This window comes from Homarus americanus, unplaced genomic scaffold (assembly GCF_018991925.1).
Source record: "Homarus americanus isolate GMGI-L3 unplaced genomic scaffold, GMGI_Hamer_2.0 scaffold32871, whole genome shotgun sequence".
Taxonomy (NCBI): domain Eukaryota; kingdom Metazoa; phylum Arthropoda; class Malacostraca; order Decapoda; family Nephropidae; genus Homarus; species Homarus americanus.
The window spans coordinates 4,486,910-4,512,891 of NW_024748870.1; the positions used below are offsets into that span (position 1 = coordinate 4,486,910).

At 36.0% G+C, this 25,982-nt stretch overlaps 1 protein-coding gene across 2 annotated transcripts; it reads left to right on the plus strand.

The window, feature by feature from the left end:
- The first annotated feature begins 200 nt into the window (after nt 1–200).
- On the plus strand, nt 201–25,255 carry LOC121853208 (cytochrome c oxidase assembly protein COX15 homolog). 2 transcript variants are annotated; one of them, XM_042347198.1, is made up of 9 exons: nt 201–594; nt 4,382–4,541; nt 8,850–8,982; nt 13,051–13,237; nt 13,903–14,085; nt 16,301–16,376; nt 18,380–18,534; nt 21,027–21,143; nt 22,714–25,255. In XM_042347198.1, the coding sequence occupies exons 1-9, from the start codon at nt 532–534 to the stop codon at nt 22,852–22,854; spliced, it is 1,215 nt and encodes a 404-aa protein (XP_042203132.1). In that variant the 5' UTR covers nt 201–531; the 3' UTR covers nt 22,855–25,255. The 2 variants fall into 2 exon arrangements, with proteins under 2 accessions (XP_042203132.1, XP_042203133.1); XM_042347199.1 differs by lacking the exon at nt 21,027–21,143.
- The last annotated feature ends 727 nt before the right edge of the window (nt 25,256–25,982 follow it).

Below are 25,982 nucleotides of genomic sequence, written 5' to 3' on the forward strand. Positions count from 1 at the left end.
TTTAGAGGGTTAAGTATCCCTTGGTTATTTTATTCTGGCTAATGCCAGACGATTTTATTTAGTTGTGGGTAGCCCCTGCTCATTAAAGGGTTAAATCATATCTGAAACCGCACTTTATGTAACGCTTGTTATTTGTGTTTTTATTTTGTGGTGTGACTTATTTTGTTTGGGTAGATATCTCGCAGGCTGCCTTACGTCACCGACCTCAACACGTATACTAACAATGTTACAGAAACTCCTCGGACACAGTTATTAACCCACCAATTTCTTTTATTTGTAATATATTAGTAGATTGCCTGGCTTTATCTAGCAATTTTTGATGGTTGTGTGACCAGGAGAGATAATTGTGTGTTTATTGAATCTCCTGGAAAGTAATTAATAGTTTGGTAATGTTGTTGGTACATATGTAACGACTTATGAAAGGCTCACTCAGACTCAGCCAGTGAAGTAGGAAAGTTCTGAGTCAAACCTTCTCTCCCCTGAATAAGACGTAAATAATAATACAAGATATAAAAAACAAACATTAATAAGATGAGTGCACTGTGTTTTGCTTCGAAACTTTGCCGATTTATACCAGTTACAAGGAATGTTAAGGTGAGTATTAGACGTGCCTGTTTGGCCGTGTTTTTATTCCTTTATTAAGGTTAAGATCCTACTAACTGCGGTAAATTTGAAGTTTTAGCCCCAACTACTGTTCGACCATAATTTTTTGTTTTTCCATGGTATTTGGTCTGATTCAGGTAAAATTAACTTGTTGCTACTATACGAAATCGAAGTTGAAACTGTTTTTCCGATGGTAATTATTTACAACTAACCCACGGCTGAAATTGATCGAACTCCTGATTGGACAGTCTCTATTTAAAGGAACTGCCGTGGTCTTTGAACAATTGAAGGGTAGCGTTGTCTTTATCCCTAAATTCGCAAATTACGTCCATAGAAGACCGGCGACAACCCTCGCACGTAATGCTGAAAATGAAACTGCCGCGAGCCTGGGGAAAAGCACAGTTTTTGAGATAAGACCTCCCTCCCATCTCAGAATCTAGAGATTTGCTATAAAAATCAAGGTAAAATGTGTGTTCAAAACACATCGAAAACCATGGTAAAAACAAAACCCTAATCAGCCTAACCTAACTTGGGAGGGCATGTTCTTGGTGTGTACCGCCATGTTCAAACATACATAAAAAAATGTGAAATATCTCGCTTAAACTTAATTTGCGCCAGAAATGCCATTGAAGAAAAGTGTCTTAGAATTGTCAAAACTACTGATTGCAACTATAATTCCCGAGGTCCGTGTAGTGGCAACAAGTGAAATATTATAGTGATTCATTCTAATTTCTAACCAACCAAAGAAACCTTACCTAACTTTCAATCTGTCACTGCCATATTAAACAGATGACTGGATATTTTGCCATGACCAGTAAGTTCCTACTAATGCTATTTTACCAAAAGTGCACTCTAATTGGCATGTCGTTTCATTACCGCCAAACCACGCAAGAACTATATTTGATCGCTTCTGGTGGCATTTGCATTTATTTCGCCTTGAGTCGATCGTTAAGTATTTATATTGATTTCTGGTTCCAATGAAAGCAACTTTGTTGAAGCATCATGGTGTAATTTTTATGTTTTTGTGGACGGAGAGTATGCTCAAGCTGAGCGGGTCTGGTCCGACTAATTACCCAAATGTACCCAAATATAGCCGGAATGAAGTCAAATAATGGTCCTACATGAATAAATCGGACTGCTAATCACTTCTCGACTAGTATTTGGTGTCAGAAAGTCACAAAAAATTGGAAAACTTACTTTAATCTGAGTTAATAGATCGCGTGCATGTACCGACGGAGCGAGGAATTACCCAAATGTAGCCGCAATGAAGTCAAATGATGGTCGTACAAGCGTAATTCGGGCTGTGAATCACTTCTCGATTATTATTTGGTGTCATAAAGTAAAAAAAAATTGGTAAACTTAATTTAATCTGAGTTGTGTTGTGTTAGGTTAGGTTAGATTAGATTAGATTAGATTAGATTAGATTAGATTAGATTAGATTAGGTTAGGCTAGGCTAGGTTAGGTTAGGTTAGGTTAGGTTAGGTTAGGTACATGCACTTGATCTATTAACTCAGATTAAATTAAGTTTACCAATTTTTTGTGACTTCGTGACACCAAATACTAGTCGAGGTTAGGTTAGGTTAGGTTAGGTTAGGTTAGGTTAGGTACATGCACTCGATCTATTAACTCAGATTAAATTAAGTTTACCAATTTTTTGTGACTTTGTGACACCAAATACTAGTCGAGAAGTGATTGGCAGTCCGATTTATTCATCTAGGACCATTATTTGACTTCATTGCGACTACATTTGGGTACATTTGGGTAATTCCTCGCTCCGTCGGTACATGCACGCGATCTATTAACTCAGATTAAAGTAAGTTTTCCAATTTTTTGTGACTTTCTGACACCAAATACTAGTCGAGAAGTGATTGGCAGTCCGATTTATTCATCTAGGACCATTATTTGACTTCATTCCGGCTACATTTGGGTACATTTGGGTAATTAGTCGGACCCCCTGTATCTCGGTTAATATCCATTTGCGACGGAATTGGTATCAGAAAGTTGTTCCTATTGATGAGATATAACTAATGATAAGCACAAAATTGCTCTGACCTAGTTGGGGCTGAAATTGCAATAATACCTAGAGCATTTTGACAGCAAAGTAGCTTTTGTAGGAACTTCTGGTCACGGCAAAATATCCACTGCGTTTTATTAAAGGTGTAAGTCAATAACTTGGTTATGTTTGAGGAAACCACTGTCATTGTTGATGAGATACCCGCTGCCGACTTTTCATAGAAAAGTATTTTTAAAATGCCGCAATTTCATTGTGTTTTGTAGTGGACACTCAGAGTTTGGCAAATGTGTTGAAAAGGGGTAATTTCTAAATTAAATCTAACCTAACCCTTGTTGATAAGAAAAACAAGTGGCTGAAGCATTGTTAGAAGATCACGCCAACTCAACCAAAGAAACCTACCTGATCTTAACTAACTTCCTAGCTGTGGAGCTCCGCCCCCGCTGGACCCCCCGGCATATTAAACAGAAAGAACATCCTGTGATATAGTGTAATTTTACGTTTTTTGTGGACGTGAGAAGCCGCCCAGACTGAGCAGTTCATGAACATACACTGAGCGTAGGACAAAATGGGCATCGGTTGGGGTACCTTATTGATTTATCACCACGCAAGACAACATAGTGCTGCTAATGTGAGCCTAGTGGCCAATTTATCTACTAAGGTTTTCAAACTTTTTTTCACACATTTTCCCTACTTCAAAGTCCTGCACACTTTGAACAACCAATATTGTTTGTAATTGGGGTTTCATATCGGTTAAAATACTCTATTAATATAAATTTGCACCGGACACTAAATAGAATATATATTTTTTTTTTTTTTTGCAATTTCTCCCTATATAAATGGAATAATAAATTCCCTGTGACCTAAAATGAATCTTTACCAGGAGTTATTCGATTTTTTTCATTTTTTCCACATGTTCTCATCATTATATTAATTATTTTAAATGAGGTGACATTTACTGTACAAGAACATACCTAATAGAACCTGACATAACCAACCAGAGTACAGTATTTAGTTGTTGCCAATACCCTCTGTGTTTATTGAGTCTTATATAGGGTGAAACAGAAAAGATAATAATTTATTCTATTACGTTTCCATTGTAAATTTATATTTTTCGAGTATACAATATTTTAACCAATATAATTACCAAAATGTTTATAATGCAAGAATGGTTCTTCTCATTAAAAGTAATTTTACTCAAGGAGGTGAAAATATAAGATAACTGGAATTTAGGTGAGGTACGTCAGTTTCCTTCACTTAAGGAATGTTGGCAGTTGCCATAAGTTTCCAAGATGGAACACCGGTTCGTTTCATTGATATATTTTTACAGAAGATGAAAATGAGCCACACTGGTCAACGGTACCAAACCTGACCCAAAATTATAGTTATCTTGTAATTTAATTTCCTAAAATAAAATCTTTGAAAACAATCACTCGTAAAGTCTGGCAAACAAGAAATAAAGTACAGTATGGCAGAGGGCAGCCTCCACAGACAGAAGATGTAAATAAGTTGTAAAAGTAATACCCTTTACTGTACAGTATTACACAAAATGTATTCCTCGTGCACTTTTTGTCAATTATTCTATGGAGATATTTGCTAAGTTGGTGGTAAAGGCATGCCACGCTCTTCAAGCACACACAGTACAATACAGTATTACCTTAAGAATTATCATGTGATTTTTTTTGTGAACTTGAAGGTATTGAATACATTTATCTTAGTTGTATTTTTTTGACTGTAGAGTTATTAATTTTATCTTAAATTTTCAGTTAACACAAATTCAGCCCTACTTGAAACGAACTACAGTCACAATAGCCAGAAAGGGGCTTCAGAAAATAGCTTTTGATGAAATCCCAGAAGTTGGAAACAAGTGGGTGGGGCGATGGCTCTTTGGATGCTCAGGCATGGTGTTTGGAGCAGTTGTGATTGGTGAGTATAGTTACACACACACTTCAGTTATTTGATCTCTTAGTGTGCTGTACAACAGTAGTTTGAAACCAAGATTTTCAGTCAGTGTCCCTTTTATGTACACAGTGCAGTTATGAAAAACCAGTTAACCGAATTTATGTTAAAGGACATTACTGTAGTTTCTCATAGAAGCCTGTTATAAATTGAGATACGTCCCAGAACATTCCCTAGACCAGTGGTTCCCACTCTATGGCCCGCTGACTGGTACCGGTGTCGTGCAACAAACCTTCCGTGCGCAAAACCTTCCGGGGTAAATGCTTAGTTTTGGGTATTAAATTTAATTATAAAGTTAGTAAAATTCATACAACTTTGGTGGTTCTCCAGTTTGCTTAAGTGTTCATTGTTTACTTCTTCACGGGGTGCACACATGATCAGCCTCCACCATCGGTTAAGTAGGGTAGGTCAGGATTCCTTGGGTTTGATTGGTTCATAATGGGAAATTCATTCAAAACCTTCCGTTACCGTATTTATTTATATTTTCAGCTCTCACAAATCAACCTCAAATCAATCATACATCTTAGATGTCGATAATGAACATCAGTAATTGCCGAGCCCGGAAGGTTTTTCGCACCGGAAGATTTGTCGCATGACACCGGTCCACGGCTTAAAGTTTGACTGTTCGTTGTAGTTTTTTCCCGTTGCTTATTTTGTTTAGAGTTTCCTTGTAAAATACTGGGGTATAATTCCTTTCAACTTTGTTGTCATTAATGATAATATTGTGCTCAATTAATTTGTAAAATTTAATTCATATAATCACTGGTAACTGTCAGCTGCCTCCTTGGTGACCTGGCCGATGACAAATTAGTCTTTAGTACAGTAAGTCAGTCAGGGGTAGATTATCTTGGGTTCCCCTCTGCTTTTTCTCAGTTTATTGCTGCTATTTTTTTAGCTGTTGTATACAGTGTTGAGTAAAGATTATTAGAAGACAGGAATATACTGTACTGTACAGTATATACAGTAGTTTATATACCTGAACAGGTTCCCTCATTTAGTGTTAATTCACTTAACGTTAATTCGGTTTAGCAATAAAAAAATTGACACCCCCTTCTTACTTAAAGTTAGGTCAAATTTCAGTTAAGTGATAGCTTGATTCATGAGGAAGGGGAAAAAATTGGGGATGAGGTGACCTGTGAGATGGTATCTTGCCATTGTTACATGCACAGTGATCACGTGACAAAAGTCATGAAAAATCATAAGAATACTATACTGTACTGTATTCAAATGTGGCTTTGAAATAAAGAAAATATAATGAAGAACTATAAATAACAACTGAACTGCATCGTGTTGTCCAGAGGATGGTTTTAATGTGGAAGGAGCTACTTTTGGTACATGAAATATGTGTTATTGTATTTTAGGATATCCTATGTGTCAATTTTATTGTTTATCTTGGCAATTTTGTTTTATTTTTGATGTATGCAATTAAAAAAATATTCAAATTAGGCTCACCTTTTGCTCACTAAATTGTTTAACTCTGAACCATATTGTTTATATAGAAGTTCAAAGTTCAGTGTTAACAAATCAATCTTTTAACATTGAAATCTTTGTAACAAACTCGTTTACTATCATTAAACAGTAAGTTTGCTTAACGCTAGATTTTCAGGAATGCAACACATTCGTTAAGTGGCGAATACCCGTAGAGTTTACATATGACAGTGGAGCCTCAGTGTTGACCTACTACCTATGTTTACCGAAATAAACATCTGAAAAGCATATTTGGTGTACAGTAGTTTTTGAGTCTGGTCATGTACAGTCTCTCCTCGACTTACGACAACCCGGACATACGACGGCCATGGTTGTATAAAATATTTTTCACATTATGTATTTTCGAGTCCCGACGTTATTGATTGCGCTGTGTACTGACAAAATTTTTGTTTGTAATTCCCTTTAAATTGGCTGGCAAGCGTAAAATTGAGAGTTCTCGTGGTGGTGAGAAGAAAAAGAGACACCCATTTTAGAGTTTCTATGTATTATTTTCGCCTTTTCAACTTACGACCTGGTCTTTGGGACGGAACCCTTTCGTAAATCGAAGAGAGACTGTACATCATCTTCCCCATTATAGAACTATATTTTGCTGCAATTATCAGTCCCAATCTTGAGAAATACTGAGGGTTTACTGTACAGTATATGGACAATGTATATTGTAAATATAAAATATTTACAGGTACCGGTACCAGTCTGCAGATTTTTTTTTCATCTGCAACTCTCCCATGCCCTGCTCTGCATGCTCTCTCTTTCAACAGGCATGTCTCACCTTTCACACAGCTTTCGATAGATTTTTTATGGATTTATTTAACATGAATTCACACAACATGTGGCTTTTTTTTTAAGAACGTAATCTCTCGTGTTAAGCGGGCACTGGTTTGTAATGTACGGAGGAGTGCGACTGAACAAAGTACAGTAGTGCCGCATTCATAAGTACCAGTAAGCATTCGTAAGTTGAGCTGGATTTTTGTTATGAATACAGTACAATGGGATCACGTGAGTTAATACGGATGTTTGTAAATTGAGGACCATCTTTGGGTGCACAGTATTTTAGTTTAAACTAAGCATTTGTAACTTCAGTTAGTCAAACTTATCATATTTGCAAGAGTATTAAGAATAAAGAAATAATTTGAATAAGAATAGTTGAAAATACTGATACAAGTGTGTTGTACTGTACGTGAAAAGTGTTTTAAATATATATAATATGAGTGTTTTTGAAAGCAAGAGGGAACTAGCAAGCAGGTGGCATCATCATTTGTGTGTTAGTGTTGTTAAGTATTGCTCTCCTTAGAACCACCTTAACAAGTACAGTTTACAATGACATATATGTTAGTGGGTCAGTGCGGTAGTTAGATAAATCTTGGGCTAATATACAACTGGTGACATTCAACAGTTCGGTAATTATAGAAGGTGTTTTTAGACAGTTTGTACGCTGCTTACTTTCACTTCTATTGATTTTCTTGGGCAAATGCTTAGTTTTCGAGATACAGTGGTCCCTCGGTTAACGAGCACAATCCGTTCTAGAAGGTTGCTCGTTAACCGAAAAACTCGTGAACCGAAACCATTGTTTCAATGGGTTTTTGGGTAATTGGTTCCAGCTCACCGAAAATTGCTTAAATTCAACAAAAAAGGTAGAAAAGTACACTTACTTTGAGGTGTGTATGTAGAAGGCTCCTGGATGATGATTATGGGAATTAGAATGGGGGTGGAGAAGGGAGAAGAGAAGGCATTGGGGTGGAAGAGAAGTCACCCCATGGCGCCATTTCACCCATAAAATTTTAGTTCTCTTGGTGCAATTCAAGATTATTTTCTTTAAATCAACACTGCACTGCACTATATATTGTCAATATGTAAAATAAATTTCAAAATGACCAATAATTTGCTTGCAAAAACAGAAAAAAGCATTTAGTTGAAGAGAGTCTCAAGCAAGATGTTACCTCCACTGAAAAGACACAAAGACTGACGCCTGTATGGTGTGTTGAGAGGCTGGATGGCACGCATAAAACTAGTTTCATTATCTTCAATTATGTTCAATAATTGTTAAAATGAGTAAAAAATTTAATATTAAACTTTTAAAATTATTGAATAGTATAAACTTCTTGATATTTGCTAAAATGGTAAGGAATTTAAGCCCTAGAACCGATTACTGTATTGGTGGACTAATACTACAGCTGGTGGACCGCCAAATGCAAGCGAAATCATGTTCAGGTTGGCTTGTAAGAAACTCGTTAATCGAGGGATTGCTCGTTAACCGAAGTTAAGAATCTTATGGAAGGTAACTCGTTAACCGAAATCTCGTTAACCGAGGCGCTCGTTAACCGAGGGACCACTGTATAGATGAGTTAAGATATTGTAGCATCTTTCAGTCGTTTCATCAGCTGTGATGCGGCAGATGTGAACAATGTACCAAGGCCGTCAGTGGTTCGGTAATTACGAGAGTGTTTTTAGACACAGTTTCATATGGTGATTACTTTCAGTTCTATTCATTTTCTTGTATAAATGCTTAGTTTTCTAGATATAGGTAAGTTAAGATATAGGTTAGGTTAGGTCGGGATTTCTTAGGTTTGTTTTGGTTAGCACATGATTTCAGCCATTTTTACATTTTTCCAAACATAATGCAGTATACCCTAGTACAATTAATGAAAATTGGGTATTTTCCAACTCATTTTCAATGAGAAACAGCGGACGGTCATTATCCGAATAATTACCAAATCTTTAACCTCTCTATTGTAATACTGTACATTACACATAGCTACTGTCCAGTAATGAGTTTCCCTCTCTTTACAGGTGGGTTAACACGTTTAACAGAATCTGGCTTGTCAATGACTGACTGGCATTTGTTTGGCAAGAGACCGCCAATCTCCCAAATTGAATGGGAGCGTGAGTTTTCTCAGTATCAAGATTATCCTGAGTTTAAGCTGTAAGTGTTTTCCCTTTACTGTAGGAAAGATCCAATTTTATATATATATATATATATATATATATATATATATATATATATATATATATATATATATATATATATATATATATATATATATATATATATATATATATATATATATATATATATATATATATATATATATATATATATATATATATATATATATATATATATATATATATATATATAACCATTGTGAACCTGATCTCACCCTCCTTTGTATATACTGTATACAGTCGGCCCTTAACATACGCTGGGTTACGTGAACAGAGATAATTCGGATGTTAAAAATCAAGTATTTTTGCTGCCCCCACAAAAAATTACCCTGGCCCCCCACGTTCTTATTTACCGTATATACCTGTGTGTAGTTTGAGTTTTCAAGACCAAATTATTTGGCAAAAAATTGGGGGTTGACCTCTAAACGGGTAATAGTTTCGTTATGTTGAAAAATATTTACCAGTAACTACCAGTAAACAATGGAAACGATGCACCAACGCACCACCAGCTGTGAGTGTCGGTACAATTGCCAGGGCAGATCTCTTGCGTCATCATAGCAAGCCCAAAGTAGCCAAATCCATGGTATGGTAGCACAGGACGATGTAAAACGTAAAGTATTCATTTATTAAAGTGTATTTATAGATACTGTACATAAATTTTTTTTCATTACATTTGAAACATCAATCTTTGTTAATTAAATTTGAAACAAAAGAAAACTACGATACCGTATTTTCATTAAAATATTACATCACAAGTATATTTTACCTTAACTGTGACTGAATGAATATATTCTCGGAAATAAATATGGAAATGTAATATTTTTGCTGGAATGACATACATATTACAGTGGAAAGTGGGATAAAATCATGACGAAAACAATGACTTTCGCTTTCTTTCGTTGTTCAAAATATTTTACCGTAATCGCTTTTCGAATGGTTTTCAGTTAAAAAACTGTTGTACTCGTACTGTATTACAATAATATTCTATCCTATCATTAGCCTTATAATCCCACAACTGAAAACCATTCGAAAAGCGATTACGGTAACATCTTTTGAACGAAAGAAATAGAAAGTCATTGCATTTGTCACAATTTTATCCCACTTTCCACTGTAATACGTACATCATTTCAGCAAAAATATTACATTTCCATGTTCTTAGAAATAAATGGTAGTTTTGTTGAAACGTAATGTACAGTATTTAATATTAAAATGTAAAAATAGCCATAAAAACAATTTATACACCCGTAATGTACTGGCTGGCATCTCCACTCGTCCCTGCTCCCGCCAGTCACCTCCTCCCCGCTCTATCCCTCCGCCTCCTCCACATCGTCACTACTGTTGTATTACAATAATATTCTATCCGGTGGGGAGGAGGGTTCAGGGGAGGGAGTTGGTATGGGCCAACTTAACAGTTAACCTGGCTGCTCCGAGAGGAGCGCCAGGTACGTCTTGACCCTTCGGTGGTCAAGGATGTAGTGTGTGTGTGTGTGTGTGTGTGTGTGTGTGTGTGTGTGTGTGTGTGTGTGTGTGTGTGTCGCTTACACGGACCCACATTACACGTTTACGCGGTATCATGCCGAACAGGGAATGCTCACTTATTGCGGTGTGTGTACCCTTTTACGCTGCAGTGTTTTTCCTGTCTGACTTACATAATTACAATTACATTTGCTACATGGAATACAATACACACTTCCATTTACATTCAAACTTGGGCTATTCCTTATTAACATATTGGTAATGGTTGAGTCATACTTGAAAACAACATTAATATTTAGAAGCTTGAGGGACCGAACTAACGGGACAAATTCATCACGATAGGGCAGAGTTATTTTGTGGGTCCCTTTTTTCTGACCTGACCTGTCTAGTCACGTCATCACCCTTCTCTTAAGCTCCTCTACGTGTATGTTGGTGTGGGGATTGTGGATGTCATCATTATGACCTGACCTCATGTTTTTAGGTCACCCTGTATATTTAAGCCTCTCTCTGTCCATGTAATCCAGTTGCCTCTGAAGATGTCTTGAATAGAAAAGCTAAGGTACTTGTTTCCATTTTCCCGCGTGATTTTATCAAGATTTATCTTAAACACGCTATTGTGATTTACATGATATATATATATATATATATATATATATATATATATATATATATATATATATATATATATATATATATATATATATATATATATATATATATATATATATATATATATATATATATATATATATATATATATATATATATATATATATATATATATATATATATATATATATATATATATGCAAGTAAATCACTGTAGGTGCGCATGATCCAGGTATATGCTGATAACCACAAGGAAAACAATGGAGTCCCATCTCCTCTTGTGTGACCATATTATTATTGATTTATATTGAATAAGGTGCATTCATAAACATTACTAAAAGAACATAGTTTGCATTATAAATTAATATTATTGTTTTGGGGGAAAAGAGGGTAAAACGCCACACAAAAGATATGAAAAGGTCAGACTTTGGAACACATCTCATTATTATTGCTTTATTTTAATGGTAATTAATGATTCACGATACGATGATTCCCCTTACACTGCATTATTGGAGGACACATTACCGTCGTTATTCGAGGCATTACTGTATATATATTGTAGACTATACTTTTGAATTTGATTCATTAATAAAGAAGAACCAATACATCAGTCTCCTTGTAAATGTATTAGAATGAAATGTCCTGAACCAAAGGAGGAGAAAGTTTTGTTAGTTATTTGTATATCTTGTAATATCTTTTGGATTTTAGTAAACAATTGTCAGTAGATGTTATTTGTTTGACTGAATGAGTATTGATCATAAGTAACCTAATTATACTGTATTATGTCTGCATATTTGAAACTGTGTAGACATTTTTGTGTTTGATCATGGTAATTGTTAATGTTCTTCATATTACTAATATGAAAATTTAAGCATGCCACCTCCTAGGGTTTACAGTCAATTCCCACGAACACTTTATTAAAAATGCATCTTTAAGGAGGGGTTCGATGAATTTCAGAGTGAAGACTGCGACTCCTGTTGTCTCGGTTGGGTTGTCAAAATCCTTCGCCCGTTGTGTCATATTGGCTCACGAAATAATAAAGATATTTTTAAAAGCGAGTGTACTGTACCATTGCACTTCAAAGGATACTGCATTGTTCATGGTATTCTGTTACAATTTTTCTTTAGACTTGAAACCTTAATATGGATCCTGAGAATTTCATCTACCTCTGCCTTGCTCATACAGTGATTTCTGCTATAACGCGTGTTTTGATAACGCGAATTTGCTCTAACGCGATTTATGAATTAGGAACGATATTTGTATAACGCGAACGCTTGTTTGCTATAACGCTTACTATTTCTCCAATTTTGTGGTACAGTATTAACTGTGAATATAGTAAAGAAGAATATCAACAAGAAGCGTTCTGGTGATAGAATTCCCGGTGATGATCGTAAAAGAAAGGATATAACACTTGAAGAGAAGCTCGATTTTATCAACCTCAAAATCACCCTTCTCCCCCATCAAGTAAAGTGTTACATTTACTGTATGATTTCATTATTAGATATGAATGTAACATTTATTTAGACTGTGCTATCCTTTGTGTTAGGCTAACTACTAAATTTTTTCGATTTCGAGTAATCTGCACCTAACCCTATTTTCTCCATAAGCCCTGTTATTTCTATTACGCGATTTTCTATAACACGATATTTTACAAGAACACAATTATCGCGTTATAGCAGAACTACCTGTACATGTACTGTACTGGCAGATTACCACCAAAACACTCAGATTTTACCAAGCTGCTGCACCGTGTTTCTCATGTGTGTTCCCTCTTACTGAATCCCATGAGTTTTGCATTTCTGATTACCAGCACTGTGTATCTGTTGTGTTTTTCCTGTATTTCAATGTATTTTTCCTGTATGATTTTCTTTGTGCCTTTTTCTGTCTAGTACAGTTTTCTATGCATTCTTTTTTATCATTTTGTTTCATATATGTTACTGATCACTCATTTCTTTTGCAGAAAAAACAAAGATATATCCTTAGAAGAATTTAAGTTCATCTGGTGGATGGAGTATGGACACAGACAATGGGGTCGCACTATTGGGGCATTCTTTTTGTTGCCAGCTGCCTACTTTTGGCAGAAGGGTTGGTTCACTCGGGCCATGAAGAAAAGAGTGATAGCATGTGGAGTTCTTATTGGATTTCAGGTAAAAGAATCACTTATTGATTTATTTTTGTCTAATAAAACGGTGACACTGTTCCTTCCCAGAGTTATAGGTGATAAGATACAGAACTGTATTATATGTAATATAAATTTAACTACAGTATAAATATGTCAAAAAGTGCTTTTTTCTGAATTATTCAGTTGTTGTGTTTTTATCCCAAAGCATAACCAATTTCTTATAGAAAACAGCTGTTTAAAATATATACCTCCTTATTACTACATATACACTTTTCCATCCTAGAAATTTTAAAATATCAATGTAATGAAAAAAATTTGGCATTTTCTCTCGGGTGAATTAAGGTTTAATTTTTTTTTTTATAATTATGATAGTTATTTATGCACTTTATATTAAATGATAAAATTGATGGAGCATTGTTTCTCAGGTGTATGTTCAAGCTGGGTGGAGGATTGGGTTCCTCCCTTGTACAGTACACCTGCAGATGATTACACTATTGATTACACTCACCAGAGCAATGGTGGAACAATTGTTTGGTGGACTAGCATCTTGTTAAGGCTGTGGGGTAAGCAAATTGCAGCTAATGGTTATGAATCAGATCAGTACAGTACCTGCCCAGTAACTCCACACCACAGCAGGATAAATTTTATGTGGATGAAAAAGATTCAACGTGTTTTCTTTTTTCTTGACAGGGTCTTCTAGGATGGTACATGGTCAAGTCTGGCCTGGAGGAGCACCGATTTAAGGAACCTTCAGATGTTCCAAGAGTATCACAGTATCGTCTCACGGCTCATCTTGGGTCTGCCTTTGTTCTATATAGCCTTTTTCTGTGGAATGCTCTTGGAGTGACCTATCCAGCACAGCAAATTAAACAGGTAAGACAAATACGTGATTAAGGGTATTGGTTAGGATAAGTTACTGGTGGGCAGTGTTGTAGAAAATCAGACGAATGAGTAAAGGGTAAAAGATTGGAGTTTGAATGATGTGAGACTGTCACATATCCTTTGCTTTTAAGTACAGAACAATCTCATTGGATCAAATTTTGGTTAATCCTGATTTATTGAATTTAATTCTAACATTTTTATAAATTTCAAAATTCAAGTATCCTCTTGATAACTTGACCTTAATCAAAATTAGGCTGGATGGTCAGACATCTCTCACATTGTGACAGCATGTATGTACCTTTTCCAGCAATATACAGTATATAGAGCCCAGGGCATGGATGTGTACTTTCAACCCACTCTCCACATAGAACAATATACTGTACACACATCTTAGCCAATTTTTGAAAAATTTTACAATATTTTTGTCCACCACCCTTTACTCTTCTGTCCACCACCCATCACTTTTCTGTTCACCGCCTGTCACTGTCCTGCCCACCACCTGTCACTGTCATACCTACCACCTCTGTGACTATCTTGGCAACACTACCGGTAGTGTTTGTTGTGTGGATGCCCTTAAAGCCATGTGTAAATTTTACTCATTGTTTTGAATTACTGTACTATCAATTAACTTTACCCTTCTTTGGCCCCCCTCCTCCCATTTAGTGAGTCTTAATGTACTGTACTTTATCTGTAAAACATAATATTTTAGGGAGGTATTGACTGGTAAAGAAGGCAGCTGTGGGACCTAATATAATTGATAGCAGTGGGAGGGTAGGCATATCTGATATGGCTATCACCTTTTTAATGACTGAAATGATTGTAAGAACGATGTATGAGATATAAATATTGGAATGCAATTTAAGTTCATTTTTATGATATATACAGTGCCGGATTTAGACCTGTGGAGGCCCATGGGCAGCCTCTTTGTGGAGGCCCCCCCCCTCATTATAACTACCCAAGAGGGTGGGGTGGCGAGTGAAGTGAGCCTAAGCATCTGGGAGTTCCGGGGGGCTTATAGTGCCCCCCGGGAAAATTTTGAAATTTGAACACTTCTTTGGAGAATTTTGAAGCCATATGCAGTTATATTGAGGAAATTAGAACATTGAGAAATTTTTAATTAACTGTATGTTTATTGATAGTGTACAAATTTCCAACACACACACACACAAAAGTGAGACATGACTGGAGTCATTCATGTGGTTTCAAGTCGACCAGCCCTGATATAGCTACTACCGCACATGTCTCAAAAATTTTCAAGAGACTTCACAGAAAAGAATATATTATTAGTTATTACAGAGAGATGATTCTTTGCATTATTAATCGACCTGTAGTATCTTGAAGCACAATTATATATGTGAATACGTATATTCTAAGAGCACACCCACCCACACTCAAGCACAAGCGTCAATCGACTCTCTCTCACTCGCACTCTCACTGTACATTTGCAAGACATGTTCTAGGAAATGACAACTGACAAGATCATTCATCACCAAGCGACGACGACTTCACTCAACAAGCACATGACAATTCTCTCTCTCATTTTACATCTGCAAGACATGTTTATGTCCACTCGTGGGAAATTCACGAATCATGGGCGACGCAAGTCTCCTCTTTAATCGACAGACACATGAGAACCGATGTGCAGATACTACACGACCCAACCCCCTCCGACTGACTGTCAACAAACACAGCGCCCTGATGGCATTCGTAATGGAAGCGATAATGAAAAGAATATTTTATTTGCTTTTTTTAATCTCAATTTCGTTATTCCATGTAGTTCATTTTTAATCAATATATGTTTGTGGAATTCTAAATATATTATTAGCAACAAAAACAATAGCATTCATTAAAAATATACGGTTCATAGGAAAACCAGGTATTCATGAATTTCAAGGAGTAGCTAGCCTAATTTCTATCACGCTTCTTGCTGAACATAGTTTTACGTGATGGAATAGATAAACATGAATTTTAAAGAATGAAAATAAAAATAATCCAAATGAATAAACAAATAAATAAAATATTGCAATATGTGGAGGACCCTGTGCAGCTGCCCACTTTGCCCATTCCTGAATCTGGCCCTGGATATATATTTCAAAGAGTTAAATAATCATTATCATTTGTAAGCATTATAGATTTATGAATTAATGTTGTTATATAGAAATGAGAATTAAGGATAGCCAGTAATGATAATCTTGCCATATACCAGGTAACTGCACAAGCAATGAAGTTCCGTAAGCTTGCTCACATGACTAAAGGCTGGGTCTTTATCACTGCTCTTTCAGGTAAGTCATATAATTTCTGGAATTTCTCTGTTAATCCATGGTATTTCTATTGTCTACTTTGGGTTTTAAGTAACATGTACTGTATTTGCAATACAGTGTAGTATACATTATCACACTGTGTTGAAGTATAAAACTAGTGATCAAGCATTTATTATGCCATCGCCATTAACGTCCATTGCTTCCTGTATTTTGAAATCTGTTTTAGTGAGCTTACAACTGTTAAACCTTTGTGGGTCAGTATTTTGTATATTATTCATATGCTTAAAATGTGGAACTTGCAGTATATGCGACAGTAAGGTCTCTGTACTCTGAATTGCTTAGGACTGAAGTTTTCTTATTATCAATACCCAGAAAAATAATATAAACTGTAAACTAAAGTCCTGAAAATTACTTATTAAAGTACAGCACTTACTGTAAGTAATAATACAGTATATAAGAATACGTAAATAATTATTACAATGAATTAATAGTGTAAATAAAGAAATAGAACACTCAACCTATATCCAGTGTCCATCCATAAGGAAAAGGATAGGTTAGGTTTATAAAAAATTTAATATATGTACTATAATACTGTACTGTGCAACACAACACTATCATTGATAGTTTAAGGAAGCTTGTTTCATTTTTTATTTTTCTCTCACTGATGATTTAGATGCATTGTTAGCCATGTATTACAGTACTTGTATACTGTACTGCACTGTAGTTGAATGGGTAAAAATTTTATTAATACTGTATATGAAGTTAGATGTACAGTAGTCGAGTACAAACACTTGGCACTAGAATTAAGTACTGTACAGTAATGTTGATTGGATTCAGTAGGCTCATTGGCTAGCCAGTTTAAAAAAAAATATGGATGGTTGGGTGTGGATTATTAAAACAACTGTAAATTATATTACTGTACTGTGTTGGTACTATCCAAGACTGATGCTGGACTCCAAAGAAGTTATGCAGAGTTCAGTATTTTGTCATCCTTTTTAGAAATATGCTGAAGATTGAAAAATGGGTCAATTTATTTGGCTTTAGGCACAGAAAAGCTCTCCAGAGCATGCTGTTTTGTATGGTAGTGTTTGAGAGTGCATGCATGTATTGGTAGGTGGCAGGCAGCCTCTTCATCCACTCATTGTTCAAGGTCTCGTAAGAGATGCGTTAGTTGTTCATAAAGTTTACAGTGTTGTTTGCCATTATCAATATGGAAGGGAAAGGAAATGATATAAAGAAAGAAGTGAAAGATACGTCTGTTATTCAGAAACATTTAGAGGTGTAAATATAGGAATACAGTAATGATAAATATTTTCAATTAGTTTTTATTTTTATCAACAATTTAGTTTCTCTCTTTTTTTTAATATTATAGAACACTCATTTACAAACAAATACAGAGTAAATAAATAACTGCATGACTGAAAATAACTTCACACACTTAAAATGTTCATAAACTTTTCTGCACTCTGGGTGGGTGTAGCCCACGCTTGGTTCACCTTTGGTATTTGGAGCAGCTCCTTCATGTAGATCAGGAAAGTGTTTAAGGCAAACTTTGTGTAAATTTTTTATTTTTTATTTTTTTGGGAAGTTTTGAGAACAGTACAGTACTACAGTACTGTACGTCCTTTGGGGTCGTTTTATAAGGTCTTGTTACAGACTATAAAAAGTAGTGTACTGTATACTGTACCCTGAACCAATCTGGTGTGGGACGAAAATTCCATGATGTAATTTGATTTTTTTTTTTTGGACCCCATGTGTTTGTGACATATGCTGTATAACATCAGGAGTAAAGTTTTGCTGTAAAGGTAAAAAAAAAAATATGATCCTCTAACTCTTGGAATGAAACAGAAAGGTCTAAATGGAATGAAAACTCTGTCTTCAGAGCCCTAGTTCACGAGTTAATTGTACAGTATACAATTTTATATTAATGTGACAATAATGCCAGATATGAAGATGTTCTTATGATTATTTGTTTATTCACATATTTAATAAAAGAAGAGTTCAAAAGTTATGCTTTGTTTCAGGGGCTTTGGTGGCGGGACTGGATGCTGGCTTGGTATACAACTCTTTTCCAAAAATGGCTGATAGATGGATTCCCAGTGATCTACTGGCTTTTAGTCCTACACTAAGGAACTTTACTGAAAACCCCACCACAGTGCAATTTGACCACAGGATCATGGTGAGATTAGAAAGATGGACCTATGTTTGGTTAAAAGTAAAACAGGATTGATTTTACAATCAAAATTCCACTCGATGCTTCTTTGTTCATATAGCATATGATTCATATATACAGTATTTCCTTTTGTGACATACATAATTATGAAGTGCTAAGTCATTGTGGAAGTCTTCGTGTACTATTCACTTTGTCTTACCTAATTTATATGGAGGATGAATAAGATGTACACTCCTCGCCATTGCATTATGCGCGGGGTCATGACGGACATAAACAATAAGATGAAATATTAATAAAAAAATAATCTGAGAAGTTAACAAACTTCCAGTAGTCTATAGGCCTCCGTTTTCTCTTGATACACTCCTGCAGGTGTGAAGGAACTGACTCTGCCAAGTTGTGGATTACTTATGGGTCTAAATTATTCCACTCCTCACGAATGACTGCCTCCAGCTTGGGGACGGTATTTGTGTCCTTGCCTTTTAGATGAAGTTTGATAATGCTCCACTTATTTTTTATCGGGTTGAGGTCAGGCAAATTGCTTGGCTAATTACTTATGAAGTTTACCTGACAGTCAACAAGCCATTGTATTACAAATTTTGCTGTGTGATATGGGGTGCCATCCTGCATAAACACATCAGCGCGGCATTTTTCAAAAGACCCGAGCAAATAATCACAAAGCAACTCAAAGTAGTTAAATTGGTTCATCATCACATTCCTAGGTAGCACAACAAGATCACCAGTTCCAAAGTATGAGAAGCAACCCCACACCATTAGTGACTCAGGATGCTTAACTGTGCTAAAAGTGAACTTGGGGTCAAGTCAATCACTCCCGGGGTGCTTGTACACATTAAAAGTACGACTTCCATTTAAAGAAAACGTTGCCTCAGCACTCCACGGCACGTGCTGCCACTTGGTCGTATCCCACTGAGCATTAGCCTTGGCAAAAGCGACCGTACGCTGCCTCTGACCAAGGGTGAGGTGTAGCTTTTTGCGTGCGCGGTGTCTGCGAAATTGCAAGTCATCATGGATGCGGTGGTGAACGGTTCTTACAGAAACATCACCTAGAAGTATATTTTTTTCTTTCAATTCCCTTGCTGACAGACGTGGATTAGCATCAAGTTGCCTCTTAAGAACAGTAAACGTGCGTTGGAAAGTTTTTCGAGCCTTCCCTGGCCGTCCACTGTGCACTGGTATTGCCAACCCGCTGTCATCTCAAAATCATTAATCCAAATCTGAACTCATCATTCACTCATACCAATAATTCTTGATATTTCCTTTACAGGTTTCGTGCCCTTATGCAGACTAATAATTGACACTATCTGCTCTTTTGTTAAATCTTCCTCTTGCCCATTGTGGTAAAAAAGCAAAGAAACTGGGCATTGTGGCAATGTTGGGGTGGGGGGGGTAAAAATCATAAATCTTTGTTCACAAAATTTACTCGGGCAACTGGTTTATGCTTTGATTGCTGGCTGACTTGTCCTCGAGTCTCCTTTCGCTGCCAGACATACAATGCCTGCCTCAGCTCCAGCTGGCTGGCGTGAAGGGATGTGAGACACTTCAGCAAAGATCACTTCCCGTCGGCCACCTCGCGCATAATGCAATGGCGAGGAGTGTACAGTAGAGCACTTTCTTCATCTTTTTGTTTCCTGTAATCAACTTCTTCTAAAGAGGCTTGGTAAATTTTCCTCCCATTTGATACTCTTAATTGGTTGATTGATAAAATTTATCTACATTGTACAGTATTACCCCGCTTTACGCGGTTTCACTTAACACTATTTCTCATATACGCGGTGCCTCGCCAGAACCGAACTTTCACTTAACGCGGTTCATCTACTCATATACGCGGTGAAGTATAATATTTTTTTTTTTTTTATTTAGCTCATAAAATTCATACAAATTACCCGGCCAGAATATAATTTACTTTGCTGGAATTCTTACAATATGATGATCATTTTGAATATAAACATCATAGATTTTGCATTAGACATACAAATTTTAGATATAATGTTTACTCTGAGTAAATATGTGATCTTTTGTGCAAAATATATGACATTTATATTCAAAATATTCCTGGTCTTACAAGGAATCCAGCAATGTCAATTATATTATCCTAACTTTAGTTTGAGGTATTATTTATTAAAATCTAGTGGTTTTCCCCCCAAAATTTCTCAAAGAGGGAAGAGCCAGCAGTGTAGTGTGAGAAGAGGGGGAGGGAGTTGAGTCCATTATTTGAGTGAACATTAACTTGGCGACTGTATTTCTCTATTTCTCTTAAGTATTAATTGTGTGCATGTACCATCATAAAATTAAGATGTTATTTTTACTAGAACATAGGTATTGTGTCGGAAAAAGTAGAGTTTGGGGGTCGGGCCAGTCTCTATTGGAATTAATCCCATATGTTCTGTTGTTCCATTTACACGGATTTCACTTAACACGGTACCCTGTGGGTTCAATTGACCGCGTAAATCGGGGTACTACTGTATTTATTTTTTCTTAAGGGAACTACTTCACTCTGCTTAGCCTCAGCCCTAATGATCTGGTCTCGAAGAGGAGTGAAGTTGCCTCCACGTGCTTATACTGCTGCCACAGCTCTTGGTGCAATGGTTTGGATGCAAGTAAGTTTTCATTACATTGTTTTCATAAATTAGCAAAAAATAATCAGTGGAGCTCACTCATAGGTTAGGAAGAAATAATGTTTAAGAAAGATGTTTTGTTAACCAAAGTTTTGTACTTGGCAGAATTTGGAGCACAGTTGACCCTCCTACTACACAGTTTTGGCCATACAAGGTTTGGGGTTTGCCAGCACCCCTTGGTCAACACAGTACAGTGGTCCCTCGGTTAACAAGTTACCTTCCATAAGATTCTTAATTTCGGTTAATGAGTAATCCCTCGATTAACGAGTTTCTTACGAGCCGACCTCCACATATTTTAGCTTGCATTTGGCGGTCCACCAGCTGTAGTATTAGTCCGCCAATACAGTAATCGGTTCTAGGGCTTAAATTCCTTACCCTTTTACTAAATATCAAGAAGTTTATACTATTCAATAATTTTAAAAGTTTAGTATTAAATTTTTTAGTCATTTTAACAATTATTGAACATAATTGAAGGTAGGGTCACTAGTTTGTGGCACGCCATCCAGCCTGCCAACACAGCATACAGGCATCAGTCTTTGTGTCTTTTCAGTGGAGGTAACATCTTGCTTGAGACTCTCTTCAACTAAATGCTTTTTTTCTGTGTTTGCAAGCAAATTATTGGTCATTTTGAAATTTATTTTACATGTTGACAATATATAATGCAGTGCAGTGTTGATTTAAAGAAAATAATATTGAATTACACCAAGAGAACTAAAATTTTATGGGTGAAATGGTGCCATGGGGTGACTTCTCTTCCACCCCAATGCCTTCTCTTCTCCCTTCTCCTCCACCCCCATTCTAAATCCCATCATCATCATCATCATCCAGGGGCCTTCTACATACACACCTGAAAGTAAGTGAACTTTTCTACCATTTTTGTTGAATTTAGGAAATTTTCGGTGAGCTGGAACCAATTACCCAAAAACCCATTGAAACAATGGTTTCGGTTAACGAACGACCTTCTGGAACGGATTGAGTTCGTTAACGGAGGGGTCACTGTACTGTACAGTAGTGTATCAAACACACCACTTTCACTCTTGTTTACAAATACATGTTCTAATAAACGTCCTTCCATCATGATGTTTGTAAAGTAACTGAACAATGTGAAATTTCTAAGGATGATATATAGCATTATTACGGCCACTCCATGATATTTGCGATGGGGCAGAAAATATCCACCCAAAACTCACACATGTGTTGGACTGATAACAAATGTACAAGGTACATTACTGTACTGACATTCAAGTTACTCAATAAGGAACTGAGTTCGGTGGACCATCAGAGAAGTAGGAGGCTGGCTGTAAACAAAGATATTCATGACTATTGGTAATCATGGTGTTAGGGCTGCTCAGGCTCCAGTTGTCTTTTTTGCAACACTACCATTTTTTGTACTGCACTGGACTTTGTGCATCAGTATTTATTTTCCTACGACCTAAGTAGATATCTCATATTAAACTGTTGAACACCTTGTACAGTATTGTTACCCCCATTAAAAGTTCAGTGTAGCACTTTTTTATGATTTTCATATACAGTATTGTATTGTTATCCACAGGTAGGGCTGGGCATCTCAACACTGTTGTTGTATGTGCCAACTGGACTAGCAGCCTTGCATCAGTCTGGCTCTCTTCTCACTCTCTCCTTTGCTATTTGGCTCACCCATGAGCTGAAGCATCTCAAGAAAATACCTAAGTGAGTTGCAAAGGTATGGTGTCAGTGTCCACAAGTCATATATTGTAGCATATTTTATCTAGCTATGTTTAAATATTGAGTCATTAACACTTTTTTGTACATGAATTTCTTCAGCTCAGTAAAGTCATTAAATAATAATGGGAATACATTTTGCCCTTCTACCATTATAAATTTCACAGGCACAGCTTTAGTCTTTTTTCATCCAGTGCATAATGTATTTATGAAGATGTATATCTCATCAGTCCATTTAGCACGCAGACTTCAATATACAAACAATATCTCACTAGTCGGGAATCAAATCCCAGACCTCTGCATGTGAACGGAGATTGCTACCACCGTGCAAAGATGTATATTTTTACCCAGTGATCCCAAATATCAAAATTCACAAAGTTTGTAATGCTGTGTGCATGCCTACATCATCTATGCCTGTAATCACTGTGTAGAAAGGTGGCTGATAAATCCTATCACATGAGATCTATGAGCAGCCATGTGTATCAATAAACTGGTTATTTATTAATTTTTTGCTGGATTCTTGATATATTAGTTTTATCCAATAGAATGAAATTCTTGTAGATGAATAGAAAAAATTGGTGTGAAAACTGTTTATATATGTACAGTGTAGACCACATATCTAGTGTGCTTCATATATACTGTGCAGTAAAAAACCCCATAATTCCAAATATGTATAGGGGCTCTAGCCCTTACAAGTTAGGGCAAAGATGGAAAAACAAGTGGAAAAAGTTTGCGCCGTAGATGTACACTCCACGACTTACCAACATGAACTGACCGTGACCGACACACATGACACGTATAGTACCTGTACTTTTTTTTACACTGGGGCAGGCGGTCCCATCTCATGGCAACATATGCGTCATATATAATCGTCTCATAATTCAAAATTTTACCAAATATTTCGAAAATTGTGATACCCCTGTTTATATTTTGTATCAAAAACATTACGAATTAAGAGTGATTTTGAATTAGAGGTGTATGAATTATGGGGTTTTACTGTAGTGTCACCGCTAACATTTCCATGATTCCCTGCCAGGTTTACTTTCAGTGCATTGAAATAAATATATCCGTAAAAATTCCATCATAAGAGTAAAAAAAAAAAAATAATAATAAATAAAACAGTTAAAATTATTTTGTACCAATTGAACTTTTTTGTCATTTGATATAATCACAAAAAAGTTAAGAATAACAAATGAAAATAAGGGAAATAATAAATTGGGAGGCAAGTGTGAAGTTCAATGCAAGACAATTATCCATACTGAAGAAGGTGAATGATGGTTTTTCTGAGTATCACTGGTGTACCTTAAGTAACTGATTATGTTGTGGCTAGATTTACTTAAGCTTGTACAGTACTGGTATCCCTCATTATCTGAATGTGTACTATCCAAATTTTTTATTCTTACACCACTTTTTTGCACTATCCAAAAATATTCATTACTTATCCACAAGATGGTCTGATCAAAATTTTATCGCAGTTCAAATTAACCCTCCCCAAGGTGAGCCCTCTGATAAGGCAATGTACCAACTGGACAAAATATTTTTAGTTTAGCAATTATCATACAGTAACAAGGTACTAAATTACACTAAATGGTAGTTAGGTAATTTTTTTTTCATGAATGGAGTTCATTGGGGGGGGGGGGGATATTTGAGTTTTGTTGTCGGAAAACTGAACCCTATTTTTCACTTTTATGGTTTTTGAATGGTTTTCAAGGAACTTAACCCATCTGAAATGAGGGATACCTGTAGGGTATCAGAATTCATTATCATTTATATTTTAGTTTTCTTAAATCTTGATTACTTGGTCTATTTTCTAAAAATTAGAAGGTAGTTATATTAGAAATTAGTAGAATGTTGTAATGTTTGTAGAGATAACTTGTAAATACTGTATCCGGTAACTTGTTTAAAAAATACTGAACTTGTATTATTGTAATATTATTCCACTATGACATAATTTAATCAAATTGTTTCTCTTCCTGGTCTCTTTCTGTATGCTTTGTTGAGATGATCATCATCCTTTCCACATGCTCATATATTTTAGTAAAGGCTAAGTATGGATAACAATAATAGCAGAAATATTAGCAAGTTAAAATATTGATAACCAAAGAATCATTGTACAGAGGCTGGAATACACCTAACAGTTGAGGGCTTGAGCCTTTAAACAATCACTTGCAGACAAAGCAGTACAGTAAAGCATAAAAATCTTCATCAAATGTCTTTTCAAATTACCAAACCTTCTGGTGCTGATCGGACTAAGGAATCAAATACAGTATACAGATATGAACATTGACATTTTATATGGATCTCTACTCTATGTGAGACACTCTGAATCTGTACATGTACTGTAATTTATACCTAAATCTGTACATGTTTTTCAATAAAATATTCTGAATAGCTTTTTTGAGATACAGTTATCCTCCTCCTGCCTAAAACTTAGCTTAATCTGTGACCACACATTTGTGATAAGCCCGGCATCTTCGTGGTGTACATTAATATAGTCTCTTCTTCTCATTTATAATTTCTTTTTACTCTTATCCCCCAGGCCCCATTGTGGGCTGATGACCTGTGCCCAGGTGAGCTATTCTCCATAAAGAAAAAAAAAAAAGCTGTTAATCTTACTTATTTTGGATGTATAAGCACCACTCATATTCTCTTGTGTGGTCTTTTGACTGTTTGGATCAAGCCATCCACAATGTTAAAGGCTTCAAGTCTGTTTGGCCATCAGTTGTATGTCAAGTTGTGTTAAGTGTAGGCAGCCCTCTTATAAAAACCATGTAAAATGATTAGCTAGCTGGCCTAACAGGACTTGGCTGGCTGACTAAATCTAACAGTTTGAGTTTTGATAGTCATAGAGAACAGAGGTATTCTCTAATTTCATAAAACATTAACCCCTTTATTATGGGGATGCCATTTTTAATATTTTATTTGGCTTACGCCTGACGATTTTATTCACCTCGGAGGTGACACCGTACACAAGAGGGGGGTGAATTTTTTTTACCCAAGTTGTGCCTGTCTGATATACTGTACAGTAATGTTGTTCTTGCCATAATGGTGCTAAAATAATTCAAACTGCACACCAAAAACATCACATGACAATGTTACCATTGGCTAACCATACAAAGT